The following is a 25463-nucleotide window of genomic DNA, read 5'->3' on the forward strand; positions in this document are numbered from 1 at the left end:
TACAATAAATATATTTGTGCAATAAATTGAATCATATATTCAAAGGAATAAATACTTTGAATATATATAACATTGTTATTAATTTATGCATAGAATAGCTTGCTTCAAAGAACTTAAATCCAATTTTAAAAGGGAAAGATTTACGTAAAATTTATAAATTTAGACAAAACTTCTCGAGACTTGGAAAACCAACTTACTATGATACCAATTAACACAACAAAAAATAAAATTTATTATAAGTCAGAACCATTAGTTACCACTAACATTATAACTATAAATAAATACTTCAAATAAAAAAAAACTGACAACCACCATGTTTGAAGCATCAAGTGATCCAATAGGGCGGCGCAGGTGAAGTGATATACAATAATTTTTGTTCTTTGACAAATGTTCTTTTTTACATGTCATTGTCATCATTTTTTATCTTAAAATTCAATATATATATATATATATATATATATATATATTAAATTGACCTATCTAATTCGACCCATTATAGTTTATAATTTAGTAACTTGATTTTTTTTCTCAAAATACGCCAGCAGCCCTTAAAATTTGTTTGTTTTAAGTCACGGGGAAAAAATCAACTAGCCTACAGCGAACCGCATGCCACCTAATATATTAGGTCGAAGGAATCTGCGATGTCTTGTCTCCAAATCTGATCTTGTTTGAAAGGATCCTCCTTGGATAATCATGGACCAGGCATCCCAACGTTTCAAGAAAAATGAAAAACAACCTCTAAACAAAAAGTTTTATGCAATTGCATCATTGAAATATCTCATCATAATCCATGGATTCTCGAATCAAAGCAATTATATCATCAGGATTGAAGATTGAGCACCTAGAGTTTCCTGTTGAATTTAAATTCAGAAAAAGGCCCCTTTGAATGCTCACTTTCAGACCCTTTCAGTGACTCATATTTCAGACAAGTTTTTGAACTACCTCCATCTTTTTTTTTTGTTTGTCTAGTAAAGTAAGGTGGCTGAGGAATTTTGCTTTCGAGCTCCATGGATTGCTTTCAACCTCGAGAAATTGATATGATCCATGTCTATGGATCCCTTCCAAAGTCCAGATAACTATTTTGTTTGTGTGTTTTCCATGCTAGAAAGGCAGCCAAACACGAATATTTTTTGTTTACGTGATCAAAATGTCTCGTTTTCCCTACCTTATTATTACACAGAGTAGGTTTTAGTCTTTCCATGGATGTAAAAATTGGGCAACATCATCATTCTCTTTGCACGCCCATTTTCAAACACTCGAGTGCATCTTTATGAAAAATATATAGTATATACAGGTAGTTTTCGAATAGACCTCAATGGGGTCATCATCTCTATAGGAATATTTGACGAAGATGACCTAGCAAATTGATGGAACTCGGCTAAACTCAAACGTGGGCGGTTTTAAGAAATTGGAAGTGGGTTTCTTGAATCGTTGAGATTAAATCTTGTTTTAGCTAGTAACAAATTAACCATGAATCCCTTAAAATCAAATTAATTTTGAATGGAAATAAAAATGTGAATTTCATCTTGATTAGCATGCATAACTTGAACTAGATATACTATCTAAACCCTAAAGAATATAACTTTATTAGCTACATCCTGAGTTTATTATTTAAAGATTACCGGTTTAAGTCTTATAAACATCAAGGTTACTAGAGATTTATATAGTTTTTAACTTCAAGACCCGTAGAATTAATTAAAGTGTGTACAAGCTGACTCGAAAATTTATTAATAAAACAAGAGAGAGAGATATCATCATCTACCATAAATTTAAAATGAAAAAAGACAATTAATTATTTGGCAATTGTATTTCTATCTCTTGTTATCATCTGTAATTGTTAACTTTGACTGGGACTCGGTGGCTAAGATTTCGCTTTCGTTGCCTTAATTTTCCACAATCATTAATCACCCTCCTAGCAAGAAAGCTTACCTGCCCCTTTATCATCATCACTCCTCCGCCACCGCCACCGCCACCATTAACGAGTCTTGTGTTCCTAGTCGATCATAGCTGAAAAAAAAACAAAATAGGTAGACAGCCACCAGTGCACCTTTATTTTTTAAGGGTATCAAAACTCCACCAGACAGTGCTTGAATTCCTCGAAAGTACTAATTGGAGGCATCTAGATAGGTTGTACCGGTCATGCCCGAAACAGGTTAATTTTTTTCTAATATAAAAAGAAATGTTAAAGTAGTATTAACTTGAGTTAAAATGAATTAATTTGATTAGCATGGTAATTGAGATATAAAATTGAGATAATTGTATATATAAAAATAAAAATAAAAATTACAAAATTGAATGCTCCGTCGTAACCTAATGTCAGATGATAAAATTGAAAAAAAAAATTCTATTTTTTAAAAAATAACGACTAATAAAAAAACCCGAGTCAACACGGGTTAATTAACTTAATTTGTCACCTGCTATATGAAACCGAGATTAAAAAAAAGTTTTTAAAAAAAAACTGGCAAAAAAAGACCGGAGTTACTTAAAAAACACGAAAAAAAAATCAAGTTAAACCAGGTTAACTTGATTAACTCACACTCAAGATGACTCCACATAAAGAAAATTAAAAAAAAAATCACAAAGCTCCAGGGTTAATGATTTAATGTCAGATGATGAAATTGAAAAAAAAATCAATTTCATAAAAAAAACATCAAGAAGAAAAAATCAAGTTAATTCAGGTTGACTCGACTAACTCGCTACTTGTGATATAAGATGAGGATAAACTTATAAAAAGGGAAGTGAAACAAATAACGAAACTTAAGGCCCGATAACACAATGTCAAATGATAAAATTAGAAAAAAATTAATACAGGACCTAAAAAATGCCTAACTTAAACGGGGCTAATATTCAAAATCAATGACTCAGGTCATGAGATCAAGATTATCTTATAGAAAGGCAAACACAAAAAAAATTCACATTGTAAGATTTTCAATCATAAAAAAAATTAAAAATAAAACAAATAGTAATTAAAACAACGAGAACCAAATATGGTATAAAAACCATATAAAAAAATAATTAAGGATTATATTGAAAAACAAAATAAATTAAGAATATGACAATAAAAAAATAGCAATAAAAAAAATAAAAACCATAATTTGACAGAAATTAAATGTCTAGGGAAAAAATGAAAAAAAAATAAATCAAAAAATGATAAGAAGATATAGCAATCAAAACTCAAAAGAACGATCACTAAAATTGGATGAAAAAATTAAAATAAATAAAATGATGAGGAATGAAAATGAAAAAAAAATTAAAAAAAGGGTAAAACACAAAAAAGATAAATAAGAAAAATGATGATTAATTTGGATGCAAAAACTAAATGAAATAAAATATTTAGGGTTGAAACTGGAAAAAAAAAACTTTAAAAAATAATAAAACAAAATAAATAATAATTAAAAGAATAATGATAAAAATAAATGAAAATAGAAACTAGAGGATATGATCAGTTTTTTAAAGGGCTGTCATGAATTTTAATTTTTAAAGCTAATATAAAGGAATAAAAAAGTTATTAGAGCCCGACACACCTCTACCGTGAACATGTGCCTCACAAACACAAAGAGGATAGCACATTGCTCCAAACACTGTCATGGACAACTCATTTTGATCATTAAATAATATTGCACACGTCGTTAGAGAGCGAGGGGTCATCAAGTGCAACTTTTTTGAATAATATTTATTTTTAAAAAATTACCAAACAACCCTTAGACCAACCTAAAAATAACCAAAAAAATAATAATATAAGGAAAATATAAAAATAGCCCTTGAACCAAGCTTAAATTAACTCTATCACCTCACTATTCTTTTTTTTTAGTTTTTTTTTTATAAAAAAAATCAATTCACCATGCGCAAATAGATGGAAAGGACTTCCTGTGCAAGTTTTAATGATTTCTTTCTTTCAAGATACCACCGTAGTTTTACTACGCAAGTAGTTTGAAAAGACAAAATACCCCTTGGACCAAAGTTATTGATTTTTTTGAAGGGCAACAAAATCAATTCACCATGCGTAAAAAATACATGAATCAATAATTTTTTATTAATCAATTTTATAATATCTAGTGAATGCTGAAAAGAACAATTTTACTCCCACTTGTAATTTTTCCTGAAAACAGCAAAATCGTGAATATATTGTTCCGATGAACAATGTATCCTGGATCATACAGAGCTCTTAATGATGGCTTTTAATTATTGTTTTTTTTAATGATCAAGTAGAAAAGTAGGATATCACTGCTGATAAAATTAAGCTAGTAATTAAGTACTCGCCTGTTAGATTTGCTAGATTACGGATTATTTAACTACATCTTCCAAATCCCTTTCTTGAACAGCTCCCACCGATCATACATGGCGTGCAAATCCTAAAAGGATCAATATGCCTCAAATTGCTTGCCCGCCGTGAAAAAGAGTTTAATGATTAGGGAAAGCAGAGGCATAAATTCACAAATTAATAATATATGTGTATATACAAAGCAAAAAAACATATATACAAATGCATTACAAGTAAAAACGGATTCATAATCAAGTCGGTGATATTTACATTAAAGGGAAACAACTGCCGTTTTACTTTTCCGACAAGCAATTCCCAACATATAGCACATGAAGTATTTACATCAGCAGCAGCAGCAGCAGCAGCAGCCGCCGCCCATGATTAATCTTCTTCTTTCACTTTTTTCTCCGATGATGAGGAGTTAGACGAAGAGAATCGGAACGCTGCCTGTATAATCTTCTTCTTGACTGGCCACCGTGCCGGCGGAAGATCAGCAAAGGACGAGGAGGGGTGGCCGTGGCCCTTGTTGGGCCAGGGGACCTGCTTGTTTGGATCACTCATGTCCTCTCTGTCAGTGAGTGTTTTTAATTTTCTTCAGTGTGAAGGAAAGAGTTGTGAGATGTGCGCGCGCGCGTGTATATATAAGAGAGAAACGAGGGAGGTCCAAACTCCATACCGCGCGTGAAAAATATTGTGTCCCTTGATCAAGAAGATACAATGGCTGCAGTGCAGGTGTGTGTACACTTTCCTTCCAATTTACAAGAAAGTGTGTTTCTAGCTTCTAGAATCTAGATGCCTCCAAAAAAAAAGAAACTTAACGTAACAGTTAAGGTTTGAAATTCCTATATCAAAATTTCAAGTTAAAACCTAACAAGCAATAGGAGTGAGGATGGACTATCCTAATCATATAACTCGAGACCATTGAAGTCAAAGATTCAATTTACGTTACAAATTCACATAATTATCTTAATTTTTTTTAGTTTAAGGTGGATGTTCGAGTCAGCTTGCGCGTACCTCGGATGATCCTACAGGCCCTAAAGTTAATAACCATGTAAGCCTCTAGTGGCTATCATATAAGCAACCACATGACTCGAACCTGAGACCACAGAGAAAGCAAACCTCTGAGTCTCAAGTTCTTATCACTGAGTCACCACCTAGATAATTTTTAATTTTTATTTTATTTTTTTTTACCACTGGCCACCGCCTAGTATAAAATATGTTTTTCCAACAACTTTAAACTTAAATGCAATTTGGCATTGAAATTCAATTATTAATTTTTTTTTTTAATTTTTTTTTTTTTAATATTATGATATGAAAAATATTTTTAAAAAAATATTTAGGGTACCCGGTCCAGTTAGTACCCTAAATAATTAATTAATTGTATAATATTACAAGAGTAAAGCCACAAAATTAAACAAGACGAGTGGCCGACTGGGGACCCCTGGCCTTCGCAAGTCAGGTGGGGAGCAGGTGGTGGTCCAAGCCCACAATTAAGATGTACATCAAATCCAAAAAACATGGTGAAAAGATCATTTTGAGATTGGGCACGGTCGAACCGCTTGCCAAGCCATTTGGGCTGCCGCTTGGTGCGGCGGTTCGGTCCTGGCCCCAACGGCTTGGCTGTGGCGGTTAGATTTACTAGCATCATGATTATAAACCGAAGACCCTTGGCCTTGCATGGTTAGGTGATGCACAATCCTAAACCATGAACCAAGTTTCAAGCTTTGGTAGCAGCAGCACTGGCAACGGAATCTCATATACCTGAAATTGACTAGTCCACCCAAGAACATTAAGAAATTACTCATCCAGTAAGGAAAGATTATAACCTTTCCTTTTCTTTTTTGATTAAGATCGGAGAGACAACAAATTCAAAAAGAAAAGAAAGAAAAGCAACCAAAATCTAGGATCGGAAGACAAACTAGATCGTAATCAAAGAGGTGATGACGAAAGAAAAGAAAGAAAAGCAACCAAAATGTAAACTAGATCGTTTACATTTTCCCTTCGTAGTTAGCAAAATCCATAGACAAACACCTAAAATTTTACAATTCACAGTGTGAGCAAGGGCTTTTCAATCATCGAAAGAAGAAGGGGCGCGCCCACCCGGCCCTTTCTTCCCATAAATCCAAAGCCTTCACTTTTTGCCTGGTAAGATGCTTGGTGACGAGAATAAACTCTTGAGTACTAGATTGTTCTTGGTTGTCCCCCTTGGCTGCGGGAGGTTAGCAAAGGAGGAGATGCCATAGCGTTGTCCTGGACCAGAGGTTGGCTTGCTCGGTTCACTCATTTCTTCATAGCGTTGTACGGGACCAGAAGTTCGCTTGCTTGGTTCACTCATTTCTTCGCTCTCTCTACTTTCCTCTCCTTCAGAGTGTTGCAAGAGGGTGATGGACTGAGGTGGGCACTTATTTGAGCAGAAAAGCTTGGCTAAAAAAACAAAAAAAAAACATAAATCGATAAAGAAAGGACCAAGTTGGTGACTGCATTTTATCTAAAAGAACCGACTTTTTTAGTGCCAGATTGGCGGTAGAAAGTCCACATCGCTGACGTCAATATGGTGACGTAAGATAATCAGGAAGAAACTAAGAGGGGGTGGAACTGATTTTAGGTTTGTTTTTTTAAAAGTAACGTGTTAGAGTTTTATATATTTTAGAGCTATTAAAAATTTATTAATTTTAATATTTGTAAAATTAGTTAAAAATATGTATAAATTGGTCCAAATATCTATATTAATAAAAATAATAATTAAAAAGGTTCTGTTTGGTGTCCAAAATCTTGGATGCACATGAAGGAGCATTTTTTTTCTAAAATCAGTCCAATGATAGCCTGCCTTCAAGTTTCAAATGCCCAGCAAAACTCAACTTTCGAGGTTTCTTTTTTTCCCTGCTCTGCTGTAGCAAGGATCAGCCCTTTGAATAAGCGAGGGATTGATAGCTTTCTTTTACTATCTTCTGACTGATTAATAAAAGACCATTCCAGGAGAGCAAACAAGAGGAAGGGGAGTAAAAGTAGCACCGGGATTTCACTCCTCCCTTGGAGTTGCCGCCCGTGGGAACACGTACCGGAGAAGAGGATAATCGCAAAAATCAACGTGGGAATAGCGGTCAAGATAAGTCGTCTATTTTTTTATAGCACGTGATTCGGTCTTATTCGCCGTGATTCGATTAGTTAAGAAAACCCGTAGAATTGATAGAGGCAATCTTGCCATTTAGAATAGAATCTTTTTGCCTACCGGATCCAATTAATTTTTATTTTATTTTATTGTATTGCTTGATAAAAAAAATATAAATATAAATTAAAAAATAAAAAATTCAATTAAAACCCAATATTAAAAAAAAAAATCATACAATCCAGAAAAAAACCCAAAGGGTGAAAAAATTAAAAGACATGTATCAATGATCATGGAGAGAATTATGGATTATCATGAGAGGATTTTGGGATATCCTCAAAAACCCTTTTTGTTTTTCTCTTTCTTTTTGCAATTAAAATGGATACGAGGAAGGAATTGAACTTAAATTTTTCTTATGATACCCACCCAAGACACAAACAGTAATCAAAATGAACAACATGCATCAATGATCGAAGGCCTTTGGATCACACAGAAAAACGTAAATATATAGGAGAATGTATGATCAGTGTGTTTCTTTGCGTGGCTATATTTTTAAACAAGTTGTTGGCTTCTGAAACTATGGCTAATGATGCAAGGGGATCGCCATAGTGTGATTTTGATATTCTCTCTTCAATTATTGAAGATTGCTTTAAGAAATTGTGGCTACAATCTCCATGCTTTAATGAATGCCAAAGGCGGTGAGAGACCAATATTCTCTATATAGTAAACCGGGCTTAGGCCGTGCTTAATTGGATCTAAACCATTTTCTTTTGATGACGATGAGCTCAGACAGGTAGCAAGCTTGACACGATTGTCAATTGAAATAGAATATACAACTCGGCTGGCAGCGGATAAGGATAGAAAGAAGAAGATTCTATCGTGTTGGTGGAAAATGAAACTTGAGCCATAGTAATTTTGCTTAGCCATGGAGTCTTCCATCGGAAAATGTGGCGTAGAACTGTATTTAAATTTGATTTATGTGGAAGATTATCCATGCATATATCATCCTATCTCCTCACTAAAGAAGAGGAAAGATGGATAGAATATTGAAAATGCAGAGTTATTTTCATTTTCCAACTCGCTATGCACAATGAGTGTAAGCCCTCGTAAAACTCAAGGGTAAGATTCTCAATTCATGGACATGCGGAGAAGAAGCAACCCTAATATCTAAAATATTAATTATAAGAAAACAGAGTAGAAACAAAAAGCTGTGCATGATGAATCCTAAGAGAATTACTACGACCTAAAAATGTCTAAAATAACACATCATTAAATTAAATTAAATTAAATTAAATTGGCCCTCCTTCTCAATATCTGCTTATGAAGATTTGAATGCTTGTTCTGGTCAAAAGAGGGGCTTGCAGCCGGCCGATACTCCGGGAGTAACCTCCCTGTATTGTACCTCACACCACAAGCGTTACACAGTGTTTTCGGACCCAGTGGGCCAATCCTCCATTGCGGCGTTTTGTCAATTTGACAATGGGTGCAAATTCTCTTTCGGAATTCATGATTTTCGAGTGCAGAAAACACAAAATCTTTCATCGGCCACGCACGCTGCTTTAATCTCCGTTTACTTCTTGGTTTCTTTTTAGTCATACCAAATTTAAAATCTCTCGATGGAGTAGTTTTTATCTCCTCTTCGGATTTTCCCAAAAAATCCCCAAAATCTTCCAAGAAGCTTAACTCATTGGTTGATATAAACCCATCGAAGACATCAGTAACACACTCTATGGGATCCTGAGGGGCGCTAAGTTCACTGCCTATCCAATCGAAATCATCACTGACATTGCAAACATCATCAGAAGCTGGAAAAAAAAAGGTCAAGGCATATATAAAGAGAGACACCATCGTACAAGTTAATTGTAACAAATTAAAAGGCTTAGGCACATACAGAGAGAGGCAAAGGGATGAATTAGGTTTTAAGGTGTATTTTGTATATATAGGAGAAGAAGAGAAGGGTTTTGAGTGAAGTCCATAAGTATTATGGATATTCATGAACTGCGTGAGAAATTATCTCTACAGAGGTACGTAGACCAACCAATAAAACCTAGAACATATAGTTTTCTAGCAAATACACGAATACGGCTGTGTTAGGCAATTTTGTTTTTGACGAGGTTTTGTCCTTCAAACACTCAACGAGATTTGGATGAAGGAAGAAGTAAAGGAAATCTTCGATTTTGGTGTTTCATTAGCCTGAGAATTCAATTAAAATAAAATTTCAGTCTGTGCACAAAAAGGGTAGTCTTGAGATTCTAAGAATATATATGACGACTATGAAGCTTATAAAGAAAAACAATATAGGAAAAATATGTTAATTATGATTATAAATTCTTAATCTCATGTAATTAACTATGTAAAATTTTCTCTTAGCTCTCATTTGTTTTTAGTGCTGATTGTTGTTATGCATTTTTTAAATGATTAAATCATGGAGTTCCATGCTTTCTCCCATGAGTATATTTATATATATATATATATATATAAAGTAATCGTGTAGCAGATTATTTAGCCAAATATAAAGTTCATATAGAAACAAATTTTGTTGCATATAGCTATAATACTTTTTTATAAATTTATATTTTACTTGATTTATCTACATCTATTGAGTAAACAAGTAAGGTAATTAAGTTTGCATGATATTTGTTTTGTTTTGTATTTTTTTTTCCTCTCTCATGTTATTTTACCTCTTCTATTTAACCATACTCTTCACTACTAAATTTATTAATTAATAAAATTCCCATATTTCATTAAAAAAATCACTACTGGAACTAATTAATATGCGACTACGTAATATGTAACTACTATCTCAGATTCTTTTGTTACACATTATTACAGGGTTATTAACTATTTATGTGAATTGTGCTATGCTATGGGCTTTATTTTTTTAATGTACATTATGGATATTTAAGTGATGATAGTATTTGTAAAAAATAAAAGAAAAAATCAAGTTATTAACTTGATTGGATTCAATAAGATCCATATTGTAATAATTTAATTTAAATCATAGACAATAATAACAGACAAATCTTAAAAAAATATTTGATAATAATTAATTAAAACAAATAAGTTGTCAACTCAAAAAAATAATCACTGAAATTCACTGTTATTTAATAAAATTTTATTGAGATGGTCCAAATCCCACTGTAAAATAAAAATATCACATTGACATTAAATATGACACCACGCTAACTCAAAAGCATAAGACGAAAGCTATTGCGTTCATTTTATATATAAGCAGCTTAAACTTGTAATTACTAATCGATGTGGGATTCTCCATTCATACAGATATGAGATTCTCTATTTATACGTGCAACTCTACAACAAATGCGAGGTAGGCAAATATGCTGGTATCAACCATTACAAATTCACAATCAATGTTTCCCAGCTAGCATAAAAGCTTTGTGGCCGACAGATATAGCCAGTCAGTCTCGCTTCTACAACACTTCAACAAAACTCGCAGGCAATTTATCCACACTTGGTCCTTCGTGTAATTGTTGTCCAAAATCAACAAATAAAATTACAACTCGTTTATGAGCAGGAGTTCCCATCGGTACATAGCTATATGTTCAGTTTATAATCATTTAATTTATGATAAATTTATTATCATAACAAAAGGAAGATTCTAGCTAATATGCAAATTAAGTATATATCACATTTGTAATTGATATCAAAATAAGATACTAGTCTAATAATATATTTTTGAATATATTAAAACAAAATTAAAGAAAAGTACTTACCTTGATTGAGGTTGGCCGGAGCTAAGGGATCTGGCTCTATTGAGGTTTAGCATTTCAGTCTTGGGTGGCATCTCCAATGATGTTCGGCATGCTGTCAACTTGATCTCGCCGTGAAAGCTTCAGGGTTAGACCAAAGGAAGAGAAGGCGTCAGGACAGACAAAATTAGGCCTAAAAGCTTACAAAAAAAGAGCACTAATGGCCCCTTTTCGGAAAGAGTTTTTATTTTACCATTATTCCCTTTTTCTATCTTCTATTGTTTTTCATGTAACTGGGAAGACTAGCGAGACAGACTCAACAAAGGGGAGAAAGGAAATAGATTCAATAAATACCTTAGCCACTCCCTAATAAGACAGAAGGTGGCAGCTATATAGAGCTCCATCTCTGCGCTTGAATGCCCGGCCCTGCAGCAAAGGAAAAGTTCTTTCTCTAAATCGGGCATCCCCTGATTCGACGAGAAAGGATGACCCGATGTTTTGCCCTTCCTCGGCTTAGTGCTGTAGCTGCAAGGGTCTTCAAGTCAAGACTTGCGATTGAAGTGAGCGTTGAGGCCCACGGTCTCAAAGATTGAGGTGAATCATGAAAGCGGCGGGCCCAATAAACTCTCCAATCGTGCACCGAAATGGAGCCCACGGTTCGATAACTCGCTCTGATTTGTCACAAGCAAAGAGTTTTGATTTTAGGAATTAAAAGTTGATAGAATTCCTCTGATAACAGTTTTGATTATCCTCTTTAAAATAAAAATTAAATCTGAATATTTTTAAATTTAAATTAGATAATTTTTTAGCTTAAAAATCTGTTCAAGTGTTATTGAAGAAATTATAAAAAACTGATTTGAACAGGAAAAAATAGTGAAATGAGCTAAAAGAATAATTATTCATGAACTATTGGCAAAAAATATTTTGATGTGAAATATTATTTTACAATGAACCTAGAATTCAAGTTTGAAGACAATTCATGATATTTAAAACTTTTTTTTTCTAAAAACTTTGGTGTTATATTTAATTTTAATTTTTCACTAAATATATCATAAGAAAAACTTATTTCGTTTCGGTAAAATTTTAAAAAAATTTAAGTTTCATCAAAATATTCTAACTAAGAGTTTTTTAAGATTAATTTTTTATTTATCTATAATTTATTTAAATAATATTAATATTTTATATTAAATAACTTATGTTGATATTGGAGATAAAATTTCAATAAAATTTTAATTCAAAAAATAATCGGATTTCACTTTTAATTTTACTTCAAATATGCGCATTAGCCTTGTTTTAAACATATTTTCCAACAGTAATGATTGGAACTTACCATCTGTAAGAATCTCTAAATTGACAGCTACTTTGTTAAGCACACTTGGTGGTTTCGCTTAGGAACCTAAACCTACAGTCTCAAAAGGAGGTTCATATAGCCACGAAGTAAGTACTGGACACTTGAGAAACTTTATTTGGTATTGTGATAGTTTTTATAGTTGTGATTTGAAAAAAATTATTTTATAAAAAATATTTTTGGTTGAGATTGATTTGATACTTATATATGTTTGGTTAAAACTGTGGTTGAAATTGAGGTTAAACAAAAAAAATTTAATGGGTTTGGTGATATATATTAATATTGATGGTTTTTAATTTAACTATTGTAGATTTAACTACTGCTATTATATCATGAAATAAATAATACTTTATATAAAATTTTTTTATTGTTCCATTAAACTGTCTATAATTTCATTACGTACGAAACTCATCCGAGAAGAACTATAGTTTCCATGGTTTTTTGAGCATACAATAAAATTAGGTAAAATATCATTAGGAATAAAATTGGGATTACGATCAAATTCTGCAAAGGCTACGCTATCATGCGATCTTCTTCTAATTTATGTAGTGTCATTGAATAATGTTTAACATTAATTGTTTTTAATAAAACACATTTAAAAAAAAATAGATTTTTTACTCTTCACATGAACAGTGCAAGTGAATAAATTCACTGCACTGTTACGTGTTAACAAATGTCCAGAGTGAATTAATTTACTCTGCACTGTTTACTTAACAAAAGTGAACAGTGTTAGCAAAGTAGGTGTATCTGGCTTCTCCCCGATCTGTGTTTTTGTGCGATTTTCGATGGGTCCCATGAACTAAAAATACTGCTAATCACTTTAACCAAACAATATAAAATTATGGTTTCTTCAAAACATAACCGCTGCCGCATAGACAAACACGGAAAAGTTGTGTCATGATTCATGAAAGCACTTCATAACAAGTTCAAATTCAGGACTAACTACAATGCAATCGTAGCACCAAACAGCAGTCCACCTAAACAAACAGCAATAAGAACTTCAGGAGACGGCAAGAGTGCTATGTTTTGAACTCTGCAATGTATGATTAATTTCAATTGAGTGCTACATCTTGAAATCTGCAATGCATTGCAGCAGAAAAACGAACTTATTCTGAGTCTTCCACGAAGAGCCCTGATGAATTATTTCTGGAGTAAAGAGTGAGTAACTCAACTGACATTTTTTATACACTCCACAGTGGAATCGGTAAAATACTACTGCAAAAACTATTAAGTTATGAACGTTTAACGAGGAGATAATTCAAAACTTAGAGCTTGACTTTTCCTGCAAGCATATATGATTTGTAGTTGACAGTTCTAACCAATTCAGGTCCACCCCAAGCACTCCCAAGCTCCCTCACAACCTCTTCAGACAATAAATTCACACCTTGTTCCTTTGCTGTATTCACAGCAGAAGCTGAACTCAACAACTTCAAAAGTCTCTCAAACGACATCTCCCTTGGCATGTCTAATTCCAGAGGCTGCCCCTCACAACCTACGCCTACACTTTCAAAAGGAAATGGAAGTGTCTTGTAACACTCAAATGCGTACATGGCTTTTGGGTTTTGAAAAGGAAAAGTTCCCTCGTAGAATTTCCTTAATAGAGGATCCATTTCTGGGCTAACTTGGATGATATTGTAACTCCAAACAGCAACCACACCTCCAGGCTTTTTTAACACACGATTGACGACAGGGTAGAATTTTTCTAGATCAAACCAATGCACAGCTGTAGCCACAACAACTAAATCAACTGAATTTTCACCCCCAATTAAGTTCACTAGTTCATCATCAGACATTGATGATGGAGAGTGAAAGTATTGAACTTGGGGATGTTGTATAGCATGCTTTAACTGCTCTTCACTTATGTCAGTTGCAATCACTTGTTTGTAATGCTCTGAGACCTGCAGTGCATTTACAAGGTTGTAAGATACATCATTTATATCAATTTCTATTTTTTCTCAACCAAAAAGTGATGTTTCTATAGAGATAAAAAATCAGGAAGCACATTATTTGGCTAAGTTGAACCCTTCTATAGTGATGAACCCTGTATTAGGATGAAGTTCCTCATCAGAGCCAAACATTGGTAGAATCTGATTTTAGCAATTTCTTTTCAAGGAAATAAACTAACGTTAGTAATTCATATAAAAGAAAAATAAGACAAAAGGTGATGAACTCAAGATTCAAGTGTTGATTTACATCAGAACTTCAAATTAAACCTTGTCACTCCTCAGTCATCACCATCATGAGCACTGCTAGGTTTTCAGAATAATATCATCCTTGATTTACCATCATTAATTCCTCTCAAGCTAGCATTTGATAACTTGGATTGAATAAGATGGGACAACTTTTGCTGCTATGTTTGGCATATATGCAAATGGAACAAGTAAAATGAGCTGAAGTTATTGTGCAACATAAAAGGGTGTTTCTAAGTGGCTGCAAAGAATCAACATAGATCAGATCTCAATATATTTAGAAAGTTTGAGGGAGAAAATACTAACATCAATAGCAGCTTGACCATTGCCTGTGCCAGCATCCCAAGCTAAAGAGTGGTCAGGGGTTAGAGAAGCCAGCATTGAAAACCATTCGCTTGGATATCTTGGCCTCGCATCCAAATATATTGCTGCCTGCTTGTCAAACAACTCTGCCATCTTAATTCTTGAGGATTCTGATAGTATAATTTCTTGTGAATGTTTTAGGGTCTGTTTGAAGGATTTGCCGAATTTATAAGAAAAAACTGATCCTTCTTTTCTGCTGATATATTTATTGTTTAAAGAGAGCAAATTTGACCTGCATTATAGGTCTAGTGCTGATGCATGAATCTGAATAGCAGACTAAAGAAGTGGCCCCGATTTATTCTTGGCTCGATAAAAATAAGCATGTCTTATCATTCTCTGGTAAACGTGGGCCAAATTCCTTGGGATGGGCCATTGTGAGAAACGTGACAAGACCATAACCCCAGGCTAATTTCTCACAATCTTAAATATATTTTTTGCCATCTCACACATATTTCCTGTTCTTTTTTGTCTGTTCTTTCGTTTTATGTATCATCGATGGTTAGGCTCTAGCTCAGAGGAGTTTACTTTCTTTAATAATCCTCTTTATATCAGGTATGAGTGAATCTTGGTCCGATGGTGACTTGAACACAATCAAATAGTTCTATCGACTGACTTGCATGCAAACTTCCTTTGGTGGATTTGAAAAAGAAGAAGCTATCAAGTAGTTATGGTTCACGGAATTGGAGTCATAGCCTGCAATATTCTTGCATGAAGTTGTTGCAGAAACCTTCTGATGGTAAAATTGATGAAAACGTACATGTTTTTGGAGCATGAAGACAAGTCATCTAAAGGGAGGAGGTAAATCTGCTGGCATTCATTGTTTCAGTAAATTCTTCAGCTCATTGAAGCCTGGAAAGAAAAACTCACAGCTTAACTTTTCCAGCAAGCGTAAAAGCCTTGTAGACGACAGACCTAACCTGTTTAGATCCACCCCAAACAGTCTCCAACTCTTCAACAACAGTCTCATGATAGGTTCTCCAAAAAGAATACTTACTAGTATAATATAATGTTAGTAAAAAAGCCAAATAATGATAGCAACATGTTTTTCCAAGTATTTTTCCTTGTTCTTGGGTCTTAAGAAATTTTAAAAAAATCAGAGCAAATAATGATAGCAATTTTGCAGTCCTTTATTTAACATACGAGCAAACAATTGTAAATGTGTAAATGTGTTCTCTATGTAAGCCATTTTATATTTATCCATGTAAGGCAAAGCAATAAAAATACGCTTATCCCATGTGAAATATCAAATATTGCACTAACATGAATCTTATTATTATTTTTTTAACCGTGAGTATCTAATCCAATTTACATGTATCTCGACTAATTTTTCAAGGTCTTGAAATTAATAACTAGTTAAACCTCCAATGATTCTGAGATTTGTGATATTCGACTCCGAGATTTGTGATACAATGATCCTGAGGTTTGAGATATTTAACCCCGAGATTTGTGATACTCGAATTAATAATTTCTGAAGATCAAATTTAAAACCTGACCAGTTAAATTACACCTCCTTAAAGTTAACATGAATTTTTTTTTTTTTTTTTCAGAATACATGTGAATTTTTATATTAATAATAATATTTGTCAAATCATTCATGATTATTTAAAATATAAATCCTTGAATGTCATAGTTTTGAGATTTTAATAATCATCATCACACTCATAAATTTCTTATATTTTTTATTTTATTTGAAATTTTCACAATTGCAAAAAAAATAAATCACTTGATTTGAGAAATTGACAATGACTTATACAAAATGTAAGAGTATAAGTATTTGAATGTAAGGAATAAAATAAAACAAGGACCAAATTGCACAATAAATATTGTTTTTTTGGTCCTTTTGGCTTGGACCCAACTCCTCCTCCAATTCTTTCTTCTACTCTCCCTCATCTTTATATTTTTCCACAACACCACAAATTGAACCCCCAAAAAATGGCAACTCTCTCTCTCCATCTCTCCCGCCTCGCCCGCCACCACTTCCATTTATCTCCCCTTCTCTTCACACCCAAACACCTTTCCATCTCCTTCCCCCGCCGTCGCCACACCCCCGCTGCTTTCTTCCCTCTTTGCTCCTCCACCACCTCCTCCTCCTCCAGCCGCTTCTCAGTTTCAGCCACCACTCCCGCTTCTACAGGTTCTGGAATAACTCAATTTTCCTTTTACCTTACCAAATAATCCTAAAACGTTTTGTTTACAAAGTTTGAACTTGTTATGGGTGAAATGTATGTATTAGTTTGAAGGTTTTAAGCTTCATTTCTTGTGAATTGAAAGCAAAGGCACATGGTTTCTTTTTTTTTTTTGTTTTGTTTGCAGAGAGCTGTAGTGATGGTGGTGGAGTGATCAGTGATGAAAAATATGATGTGATTGTGGTTGGAGGAGGGCATGCTGGCTGTGAAGCAGCGCTTGCTTCTGCTCGTTTAGGGGCGAAAACGCTTCTTCTAACGCTAAATATTGATCGAATAGCATGGCAGGTTTTTCCTTTTAACTTGTGCAACCCCTGTTATTGAATGCCTTACATAATCTCGTTAGTTTTTAGTCAAATGTAACTGAAAGAATCTTGAAAAGAAGAGTTTTTTTTTTAATTCTTTTTTCTTTCTCAGCCTTGCAATCCAGCAGTAGGTGGGCCGGCGAAATCACAACTAGTTCATGAAGTAGATGCTCTTGGTGGTGAAATTGGGAAGGTCGCTGATCGGTAATGCATAAAAATAGTATGTTTACTTGAGAGCTACTTGCCAGATTGTGCGCAACTCTGCAAGTGTTATTCTTTCTTGTTGATGGCGTGACTCACAGTTTAGAGAAATTTAGCTCTATAGGATTAGGGAACTGGAATCATGGGCTTTGATATCTCATATAACTTATAGGGAAGGACAACCTACATATTAGCGGGACTTGATGGGATGCTAGTAGGGGATTACGGTGGGGGAACCCTATTGGTGAATTGGCGGCTATATTTGGTTTCTTTCATGCTGAGTCCTATATCGCAGTGCCAAGTCATTCTAGACTCCTTGGTCATGGTAGAAACCAACCACCTCTCCTTCTTACAAACTTTTCAGTATTGCAACTCTTGATTAATCTTTTTAAGTTCTGCAGATAAGTGACTGTGCCCCTTAATCAAGGTTGAAACTGAATTTAGGCACTGGGAAGGGTAGTTGGTTGGGGAAACATTGTTTTGTTAGCATGAAAAGGTCAAGAAGTGAACAAAGATATTTCAATGAGCCAAGTAAGAAAATGACAGGCACCATATCAGGAAAAAATGAATTATGAGTCTCAGGTTAACACAGGTTATTATTTTCATCATTTTGATGTATTGCTTGTTTTTTTTCCCTTAGGTTATGTTTATTCTCAAAAGTCCTTCATTAATTTGTTTAAAGTGAACTGCCTTAGTGTTAAATATCTGTTTTCTAGCTTCACCTATGAGAGCTTTGTATAACATGCTTCAGGTGCTATTTACAAAAGCGTGTGCTCAACACGTCGAGGGGTCCTGCTGTTCGAGCTTTGCGTGCACAAACTGACAAAAGGGAGTATGCTATGGAAATGAAAAAAATAGTGGAGAGGTATCTTAACAGACTTAGCTTTTCTTATTAGCTATTTGTGCTTACATTTAATAGCTCAAATGTGCCTATACAAAACTTATTCAACCTCATATTGCTAAAATTGCAATGCTGGAAAACCACATCCAATTTTCTATCAATGCACAGAAGTTATCATAGTCTTTATTTCATACTTCCATAAATAGGCTTTGACCAAACCATGGTCAAAATAACTCTTACAATCATGTTCATGATTGCAATGTCACAGAAGCAAGCCATAGCAGGCAATCCATAATAGCCATGGATTCTTAATTTTTTTTTCAATCCAATGATTTGGCTACCATGGGAGTATACTAATACTTTCAATTTTTTATAGTAACTGCTGAAAATAAAATACTAAATTTATTACATTTGTCACTCTATAATGAGTGTGATGGAGGGTCTCGTAGTCATAATAACTTTCAATGAAGATGTACGAATACCTTTGTGCATTTGAATCCAAAATTTTTTTTCACTACAAATCTGCATTTTTCATTTTTTTCAATAATGGATTTATTTTTCAGCACTCTTGCAAATAACTGAATTTTTGGATGCCTCAGCATCTATCTACTGATCTGAGCGATTTGCTTCCATTTCAGCACTCCAAACCTTTCTATCAGAGAGGCAATGGCGATTGATATATTATTAGGAAAGAATGACAATGTGGAAGGTGTTCACACTTTTTTCGGGATGAATTTCTATGCTCCGTCAGTTGTTCTTACAACCGGAACTTTCATGAGTGGTAAAATTTGGGTTGGTAGAACTTCTATGCCTGCTGGAAGAGCTGGGGAGTCAGCTTCAGAGGGACTGACTGAGAACTTGCAATGCCTTGGTTTTGAAACTGATCGATTAAAAACTGGAACCCCTGCACGTGTGGATATTCGTACAGTAGATTTTACTGGATTAGAACCCCAGCCTGGAGACAAAGAGGTCCTTCCATCTAATCTTATGTGTAGGTTCAGTAGATTGCATTCAGCATAATTCGAGATTGCAAATTACCCCTCAAAATTTGGTTTAGAAAACAGATTACAATTGTATAGGTTGTCTTTTTTTACAAATGTACATGGATACGTGTGGTGACTGGTGAAGATGTTTCATTTATTACCAGCATCCTGCCATTGATTCCCACATTCTCTTTTATCAAACTTTGATTCGTATGTATGCAATGCTCACTGCCACATCAACTACATTCATGATACAGCACTTACAGAGGTGCTAGTGAATTGGCTACTTTTGCATGCAGTAAACTGATCGGCAGGTTTTTGATGACGCATAGGGTTCATGTCTCACTCTTTGACACAGACTTCCTCTACCTGAAACAGAACTTTTATCTAAATATAATGGGCCCTGTGAAATCAAAACCTTGTTTGGAAAATGATGATATTATGCCTACTATGTGGTTATCAAGTGTTTAAAGTCATGTTCTGATTGTAAGTTAATGATTGACAGGTACATTGGTTTAGTTTTGATCCAGATGTACAAATTGAAAGGGAACAAATGTGTTGCTACCTAACACGCACAACAAAAATTACCCATCAGCTTATTAAGGAGAACTTGCATGAAACTCCCACTTATGGAGGGTGGGTTGAAGCAAAGGGTCCTCGATACTGCCCTTCCATAGAAGATAAGGTATACATCTGCAGTTAATGTATCCTTCTATATGGTTGCTCTATGTGTCTTTGTTTTTCTTTTCTTTTTCTTTTTCTTTTTCTTTTTTTGGGGGGTGGGGGTGGGGGAGGGGGGGTTGGAAGGTGAAGGAAAAAGTTCTTCTGTCATGGTAGTTCAGTGTCATTGCCTGAGAAAACATTACAATTTTGATCCATTCTTTTTCTATAGAAAAGGAGAAGAGGTTGTCCCTATCTTAGCTCTTAAGATGCATGCATATATTTTATAGAACTTACAGGAGCTGGATTTTAAAATCTGTACAGTTTCTGGACACCAACGACTGTCCTAATTGTATAAAATAAATCAAGATAAATAATTTCTTGTCCTCTGTCATTTTAAATAATCTGAAGTGCCCTGCATATTCTTATTCCTAGGTGTGTCCCCCACCCACCGTGGTGTGGAAAGGGGGGCAAAAAAAGAGATCCTGTAGACAATGAGTGGGACCAATTCGTTGTCAACAGTTTTGTGTATATGACCCCCCTATTCAAATTCACGTGCCTTCTTACATTAATTTAGTGCAGGAGAGTACATGAACACATTTCCTTCTTTGAGGTTTTAATAATTGCAGCTAAACTTTTTCTCTGTTCTGATAGATTATTTTAATATTATTTAAGATGGTTTGTTGGTAAGGTGATTATTTTTGGAAAGTAATTTTTTTTTTACTTTACTTCATTTTGGAGTATAGTTTAAGCATGTGCGAATTTGATTTAAGTTCCTAATGCAATATGCATGTCTATTATCTTTCCCCCAGATTGTTAGATTTCATGATAAAGAGTCCCATCAGATTTTTCTTGAACCTGAGGGTAGAAGTGTGCCTGAGCTGTATGTGCAGGTCTGTACCTATCAACTCTGTTCTTCTGTACTATTACTTTGATGAACAGTTGCCTCTTTGTGATTGAGAAGGATTTAACATTTGGACACGATTTGCAATCAAGTAATTGCAAATTGTGTCTGCATTCTCTAGTGTCATTTTGTGACCTGTTGAGCTTCTGGATTAGCATGATCCTGAAAATGCAACATTCAGGGGAAGATGCAAAAATTTCCCTTGTGGTTTCAACCTGAACTTTGGTGACGAAGTTTTGTTATCTTGCGCCTTAGTATAATTTGGTGTACTCTATTATAAGGACCTTAACACCATTACTTAAGTCACAAGATTGCATAAAAGTTAAACATCTAGTTCAGTTTGCCACCTTATTACCAAATTATGGAAACTAAGGTAAACTACATTGATCCTTGTGTGCAAAAGAAATAAACATTTATCACTGGGGTTCATGTGGCCAAATCCACAGGGTACTGTTTTGCACTTCGCTCATAATGATACCTATTTTACCATTTTGACATCAATTGACTATTTACTTGCTTACAGGGGTTCTCAACTGGTTTACCAGAGAGACTGCAGTTACCACTCTTGAGAACTTTGCCTGGACTTGAAAACTGTTCAATGCTGAGGCCTGCATATGCTGTGGAGTATGATTTCCTGCCTGCATATCAATGCTCAAGGTCTCTAATGACGAAGAAAATTGATGGTCTTTTCTTCTCTGGTCAGATTAATGGGACAACAGGGTATGAAGAGGCTGCAGCGCAGGTGATCTGTCAATAGAGTCAGCTTCTGTCTGTATATTGCTGATGTTATTTATTTCTTGTCACTTGTTGGTAATATATTTTTTATTGTTCCTGGCATAAAATGCAACATTGTTTTTTTCCTCGGGTGAATAATTATATGAGGGTTTTGATTTTTTTTCCTTTTGCTTTCTGTAGGGAATTATTTCTGGTATTAATGCTGCAAGACATTCAGATGGTAAGCCCCTCATTGTTCTCGAGAGGGAAAGCAGTTACATAGGGACGTTGATTGATGATCTGGTCACTAAGGACCTTCGAGAGCCTTACCGAATGTTGACAAGGTAGATTGCCTCTGGAGACTAATTATTCAATTTCTTACAATCATTCCTTTAATGTTGCTTGACGCTTATCTTTGGTAGTATACTATGATATGAAATGCTCATATCTCTGAAAAGCTAATTTCGTAAGTATTTCTCAACCATGGTATAATTATCAGATCATGTTGTCTTGTGCACAAAGATGAAAAGTAGAGATGGTTTTAGTACTATTTGACACCAGGCTATCTCCTTCCAAAAGCCACTTCCTGTACCCATGCTTAACATTCAAGATATAGTTGTTTTTCTATGTAATCAATGAAATAAAAGTGATGGTCTTGAATGTTTAATTTGCAAATACGGTCTTCTATCTATGAACTGCAAATTAATTTCAAGTATGCATTGTTGTCATTTTGTTATACCAAAAATACTGTATTGATTTTTCTCCCTCCTCTTAGCCGTTCAGAACACCGATTGCTTCTTCGATCTGATAATGCTGATAGTCGTCTAACACCTCTGGGGCGTGAAATTGGGTTGATAGATGATAGACGGTGGAAATTATACCAGGATAAGCAAGCTCGAATCTTGGAAGAGAAAAAGCGGTTGAAAACAGTCAGGATTTCAGGTTTGTATTCTTTCATTCCAACAAAGCTGGAAGTAGACAAATATTTTAATTGTGAAATAGAAATATAAATCATACATATTCAAGAATTTCCTAAATGTCCTGTTAATTGATATTAACCTTGAAAATGCTCTCTTGGATAAAAGAGGGGGTGGTAGATGGAGACAGAGAAGCAACCAATATGGAGAAATGGGAGCAAGATACATGACCTTTATTTGTTTCTGGCCAAATGCATTTTTGTGCCTATATTGAATAATTATTCATCCACTAGATTGCAATATTATTGCTTCAAATCAATCTTTAATAACAGTGGACAAGAATCTACACCACGGGGATTTTGGGATTACTGCTGTTCTCTTGTTCAAATTTGGGGATCCAAAACTAATCCGAGACAGAGAGAGGAAACACAGGGTTGTATGAGGATCCAAGTTGACTGCTGTTTCCAATATTACTTTTAGGAGGAGATTTGGCTGCTGACATTACCCGTGTGTCCGGACAGCCTGTGAGGGACTCTTCAACACTGGAGAGCCTTCTAAAGAAACCACATGTGCAATATGAAGTTTTTGATAAGCATGGTTTTGGGAATGAACAATTATCCAGAGCGGAGAAAGAGTGTGTAGAGATTGATATCAAGTATGAGGGCTTCATTATGCGCCAGCAAATTCAACTCCAACAGGTGAGTAATCACTGTTCTCATGTAGGATTAAAGAGGGAATAAATTTTTTTTCTCACTTTTAAATTATTTAGCATGTCTATATACATTTGGTGTGTGTTAATTACTTCATCTTCGCATGTTTCTTATATCTTGTCATATAAATCAAGTGCTTATTCTACTTGTAGATGGCCCATCAACAAAATAGACCACTTCCTGAGGATTTGGATTACCATGCAATGATAACTTTGTCTCTTGAAGCTCGTGAGAAACTCTCCAAGGTTTGTAGCATAAATAATGTCTGTGGACTTCTGACAGGATTTTCTGTATTCACTCAAACTCCTATAGCTTAGTGGATTAAAACTACTCCTGTTAACTTTTTGCTGTGCATTTGGTATTCCGTACACTTTGCCATTTCAATGCCAAGTTCAAATTTAAGTGTTTGTGAATAATAACAAGTTACAATGATATCCTTTTGGTTGTTCCTATGAGAGTGAGAATTGAGATGACGCTCTTGTTTGAAATTGTCCTATATATTCCCACTGCTAGACATAATTTTTTTTTTTGAAATTCTTTAAAAATATGGTTCTGGTCAAATGTAATTTTCAGGTCAGGCCACAAACCATCGGTCAAGCAAGTAGAGTGGGTGGGGTGAGCCCTGCTGACATTACGGCTCTTCTCATCATCATTGAAACCAGCCGAAGGAAAGCTCAGGCACAGAGAAGACACGAGATGCTGACTTCTGTCATGACAGAAACCGATCGTGAGGCCAGTGCCCCTTCACCAAAAACAATAACCTTGTGATGTGTTTGAACAGAGGAGACACGAGACGCTGACTTCTGTCATGACAGAAACCGATCGTGAGTCCAGTGCCGCTTCACCAAAAACAATAACCTTGTGATGTGTTTGAACAGAGGAGACACGAGATGCTGACTTCTGTCATGACAGAAACCGATCGTGAGTCCAGTGTCCCTTCACCAAAAACAATAACCTTGTGATGTGTTTCTGATTACTCAGTGGTTCAGTGCTTATATTCTCTGCCAGTCAGTTATGCCATATATCACACTGCCATTTTTTTAGAGTAGTTCAACAATAGTTGGCTAAAGACCGGGTCTTACTCTTAATGGAGGCCTTCAGAATGATGCAGTGGCAATTTTGATGAACTTGTTTGGTGGCAGGACCTGTGATAACTCGCTTCTCCCCTTCGCTGATGTTGTCAAAATCCAGTGACAGTTGTCCTGCTTCCATTGGCTATTACAGAGTGAAGTCTTGTACCGAAGTTCACTTTTATGAGTTACTCCCATAAGCTGTGCGTGGAAATAACTTTCTAACAGAATATTCATCATTTAAGTTTTCCTTATTCATAGTGTTGTCATCTTAGCAGGCTAGATTTGTTTTGTTATAAATTAATCATACCCCATGTAATTAGTCTGTATTTATTTCTTTATTTTCATCATGGAGGTCCCTCTGAATTGGGAGCTCTCACTCTCATGAACCCGTTTTCCTATGAATTTGGACATTGAACCATTGACAGGGACGAGTGAAGGTAACCGTCTGAGTAGATTACAAGTCCCTCTACAGTCTGCTGGCAGTATATTTGAAAAGTGGACCATGTGAATCACAACTATTCAGTGATGCCCTGTACTGCAAGAAATAGAGGTGAAAAGATGCTAATACAAATGAAACAAAACATCGCATGACAAAAAGAAGCTCCAAGGTATTCCAAGGTATGTTTTTGAGTCGCTTTAATGCACAGGTGATGTATCGAAAGGTTGATGGAGAAGTGAAACCCAGAGTGCTATCTCTGTTTGATTCAAGTCGGACTTGGGAATCTGGGATTGTCTTGTTATTTGGAAAATGATTTACAAACAAATAAATTTTACAAAAATTTCATACAAAATGTCGAGGCAATAGGATGGACATGTTAGCTGAAGTTTTTGTGCAGGTGAGAGGGAATGCTGGGAATAATATGAGGTGATGGAGCATATTGTTGGTGGTGCTAGGTGAACATGATGGTTGAGAATGGAAATTTGGATTGCCTCCAATCGTTGTCGATCATACTTCATTTATGGAGCAGGCAAAGGGGAAGAAGATCTTGAGTTCA

The 25463-nt window shown here is 34.9% G+C and overlaps 3 protein-coding genes across 9 annotated transcripts; 1 reads left to right on the forward strand and 2 right to left on the reverse strand.

Moving 5' to 3' along the window:
* Positions 1 to 8518: 8518 nt before the first annotated feature.
* Positions 8519 to 11629, reverse strand: LOC7479153 (GATA transcription factor 7). Of its 4 annotated transcripts, none has more exons than XR_002981860.2 (3): positions 11432 to 11622; positions 11102 to 11218; positions 8519 to 9172 (listed from the first exon to the last, which is right to left on the reverse strand). XR_002981860.2 is itself a non-coding variant. In XM_024601361.2 (3 exons), exons 1-3 carry the CDS (start codon positions 11539 to 11541, stop codon positions 8652 to 8654), a joined length of 723 nt encoding a protein of 240 aa, XP_024457129.2. In that variant the 5' UTR covers positions 11542 to 11629; the 3' UTR covers positions 8519 to 8651. The 4 variants fall into 4 exon arrangements, 1 of the variants encoding a protein (XP_024457129.2); XM_024601361.2 differs by having other exon boundaries at positions 8519 to 9147; positions 11432 to 11629; XR_002981859.2 differs by lacking the exon at positions 8519 to 9172 and adding an exon at positions 10040 to 10845.
* Positions 11630 to 13447: 1818 nt separating this feature from the next.
* Positions 13448 to 15245, reverse strand: LOC18099043 (uncharacterized). Its single transcript, XM_006382813.3, has 2 exons — positions 14921 to 15245; positions 13448 to 14323 (listed from the first exon to the last, which is right to left on the reverse strand). The coding sequence occupies exons 1-2, from the start codon at positions 15068 to 15070 to the stop codon at positions 13691 to 13693; spliced, it is 783 nt and encodes a 260-aa protein (XP_006382875.3). The 5' UTR covers positions 15071 to 15245; the 3' UTR covers positions 13448 to 13690.
* A 1628-nt stretch (positions 15246 to 16873) lies between these two features.
* On the forward strand, positions 16874 to 24850 carry LOC18099044 (uncharacterized). 4 transcript variants are annotated; one of them, XM_052453338.1, is made up of 14 exons: positions 16874 to 17111; positions 17291 to 17448; positions 17578 to 17669; positions 18418 to 18531; positions 19146 to 19476; positions 19996 to 20175; positions 20963 to 21043; positions 21578 to 21796; positions 21970 to 22112; positions 22544 to 22710; positions 23166 to 23383; positions 23548 to 23640; positions 23969 to 24156; positions 24254 to 24850. In XM_052453338.1, the coding sequence occupies exons 1-14, from the start codon at positions 16910 to 16912 to the stop codon at positions 24258 to 24260; spliced, it is 2193 nt and encodes a 730-aa protein (XP_052309298.1). In that variant the 5' UTR covers positions 16874 to 16909; the 3' UTR covers positions 24261 to 24850. The 4 variants fall into 4 exon arrangements, with proteins under 4 accessions (XP_052309298.1, XP_006382876.2, XP_052309299.1 ...); XM_006382814.3 differs by having other exon boundaries at positions 23969 to 24850; XM_052453339.1 differs by lacking the exon at positions 20963 to 21043 and having other exon boundaries at positions 23969 to 24850.
* The last annotated feature ends 613 nt before the right edge of the window (positions 24851 to 25463 follow it).

Source organism: Populus trichocarpa, chromosome 5 (genome assembly GCF_000002775.5).
Source record: "Populus trichocarpa isolate Nisqually-1 chromosome 5, P.trichocarpa_v4.1, whole genome shotgun sequence".
NCBI classification, from domain to species: Eukaryota; Viridiplantae; Streptophyta; class Magnoliopsida; order Malpighiales; family Salicaceae; genus Populus; species Populus trichocarpa.

What these genes read in the sequence shown, in the direction of transcription:
- LOC18099044 (XM_006382814.3), top strand. Translation starts at nt 16,910, where the DNA reads ATGGCAACTCTCTCTCTCCATCTCTCCCGCCTCGCCCGCCACCACTTC. An exon ending in AGCAAATTCAACTCCAACAG is followed by an intron (nt 23,384 to 23,547) that starts GTGAGTAATCAC and finishes TTCTACTTGTAG; the next exon opens with ATGGCCCATCAACAAAATAG. An exon ending in CTCGTGAGAAACTCTCCAAG is followed by an intron (nt 23,641 to 23,968) that starts GTTTGTAGCATA and finishes TGTAATTTTCAG; the next exon opens with GTCAGGCCACAAACCATCGG.
- LOC7479153 (XM_024601361.2), bottom strand. Translation starts at nt 11,541, where the DNA reads ATGCCCGATTTAGAGAAAGAACTTTTCCTTTGCTGCAGGGCCGGGCAT. An exon ending in CTTATTAGGGAGTGGCTAAG is followed by an intron (nt 11,219 to 11,431) that starts GTATTTATTGAA and finishes CTAACCCTGAAG; the next exon opens with CTTTCACGGCGAGATCAAGT. An exon ending in TCCGGCCAACCTCAATCAAG is followed by an intron (nt 9,148 to 11,101) that starts GTAAGTACTTTT and finishes TTGCAATGTCAG; the next exon opens with TGATGATTTCGATTGGATAG.
- LOC18099043 (XM_006382813.3), bottom strand. Translation starts at nt 15,070, where the DNA reads ATGGCAGAGTTGTTTGACAAGCAGGCAGCAATATATTTGGATGCGAGG. An exon ending in ATGGTCAAGCTGCTATTGAT is followed by an intron (nt 14,324 to 14,920) that starts GTTAGTATTTTC and finishes AATGCACTGCAG; the next exon opens with GTCTCAGAGCATTACAAACA.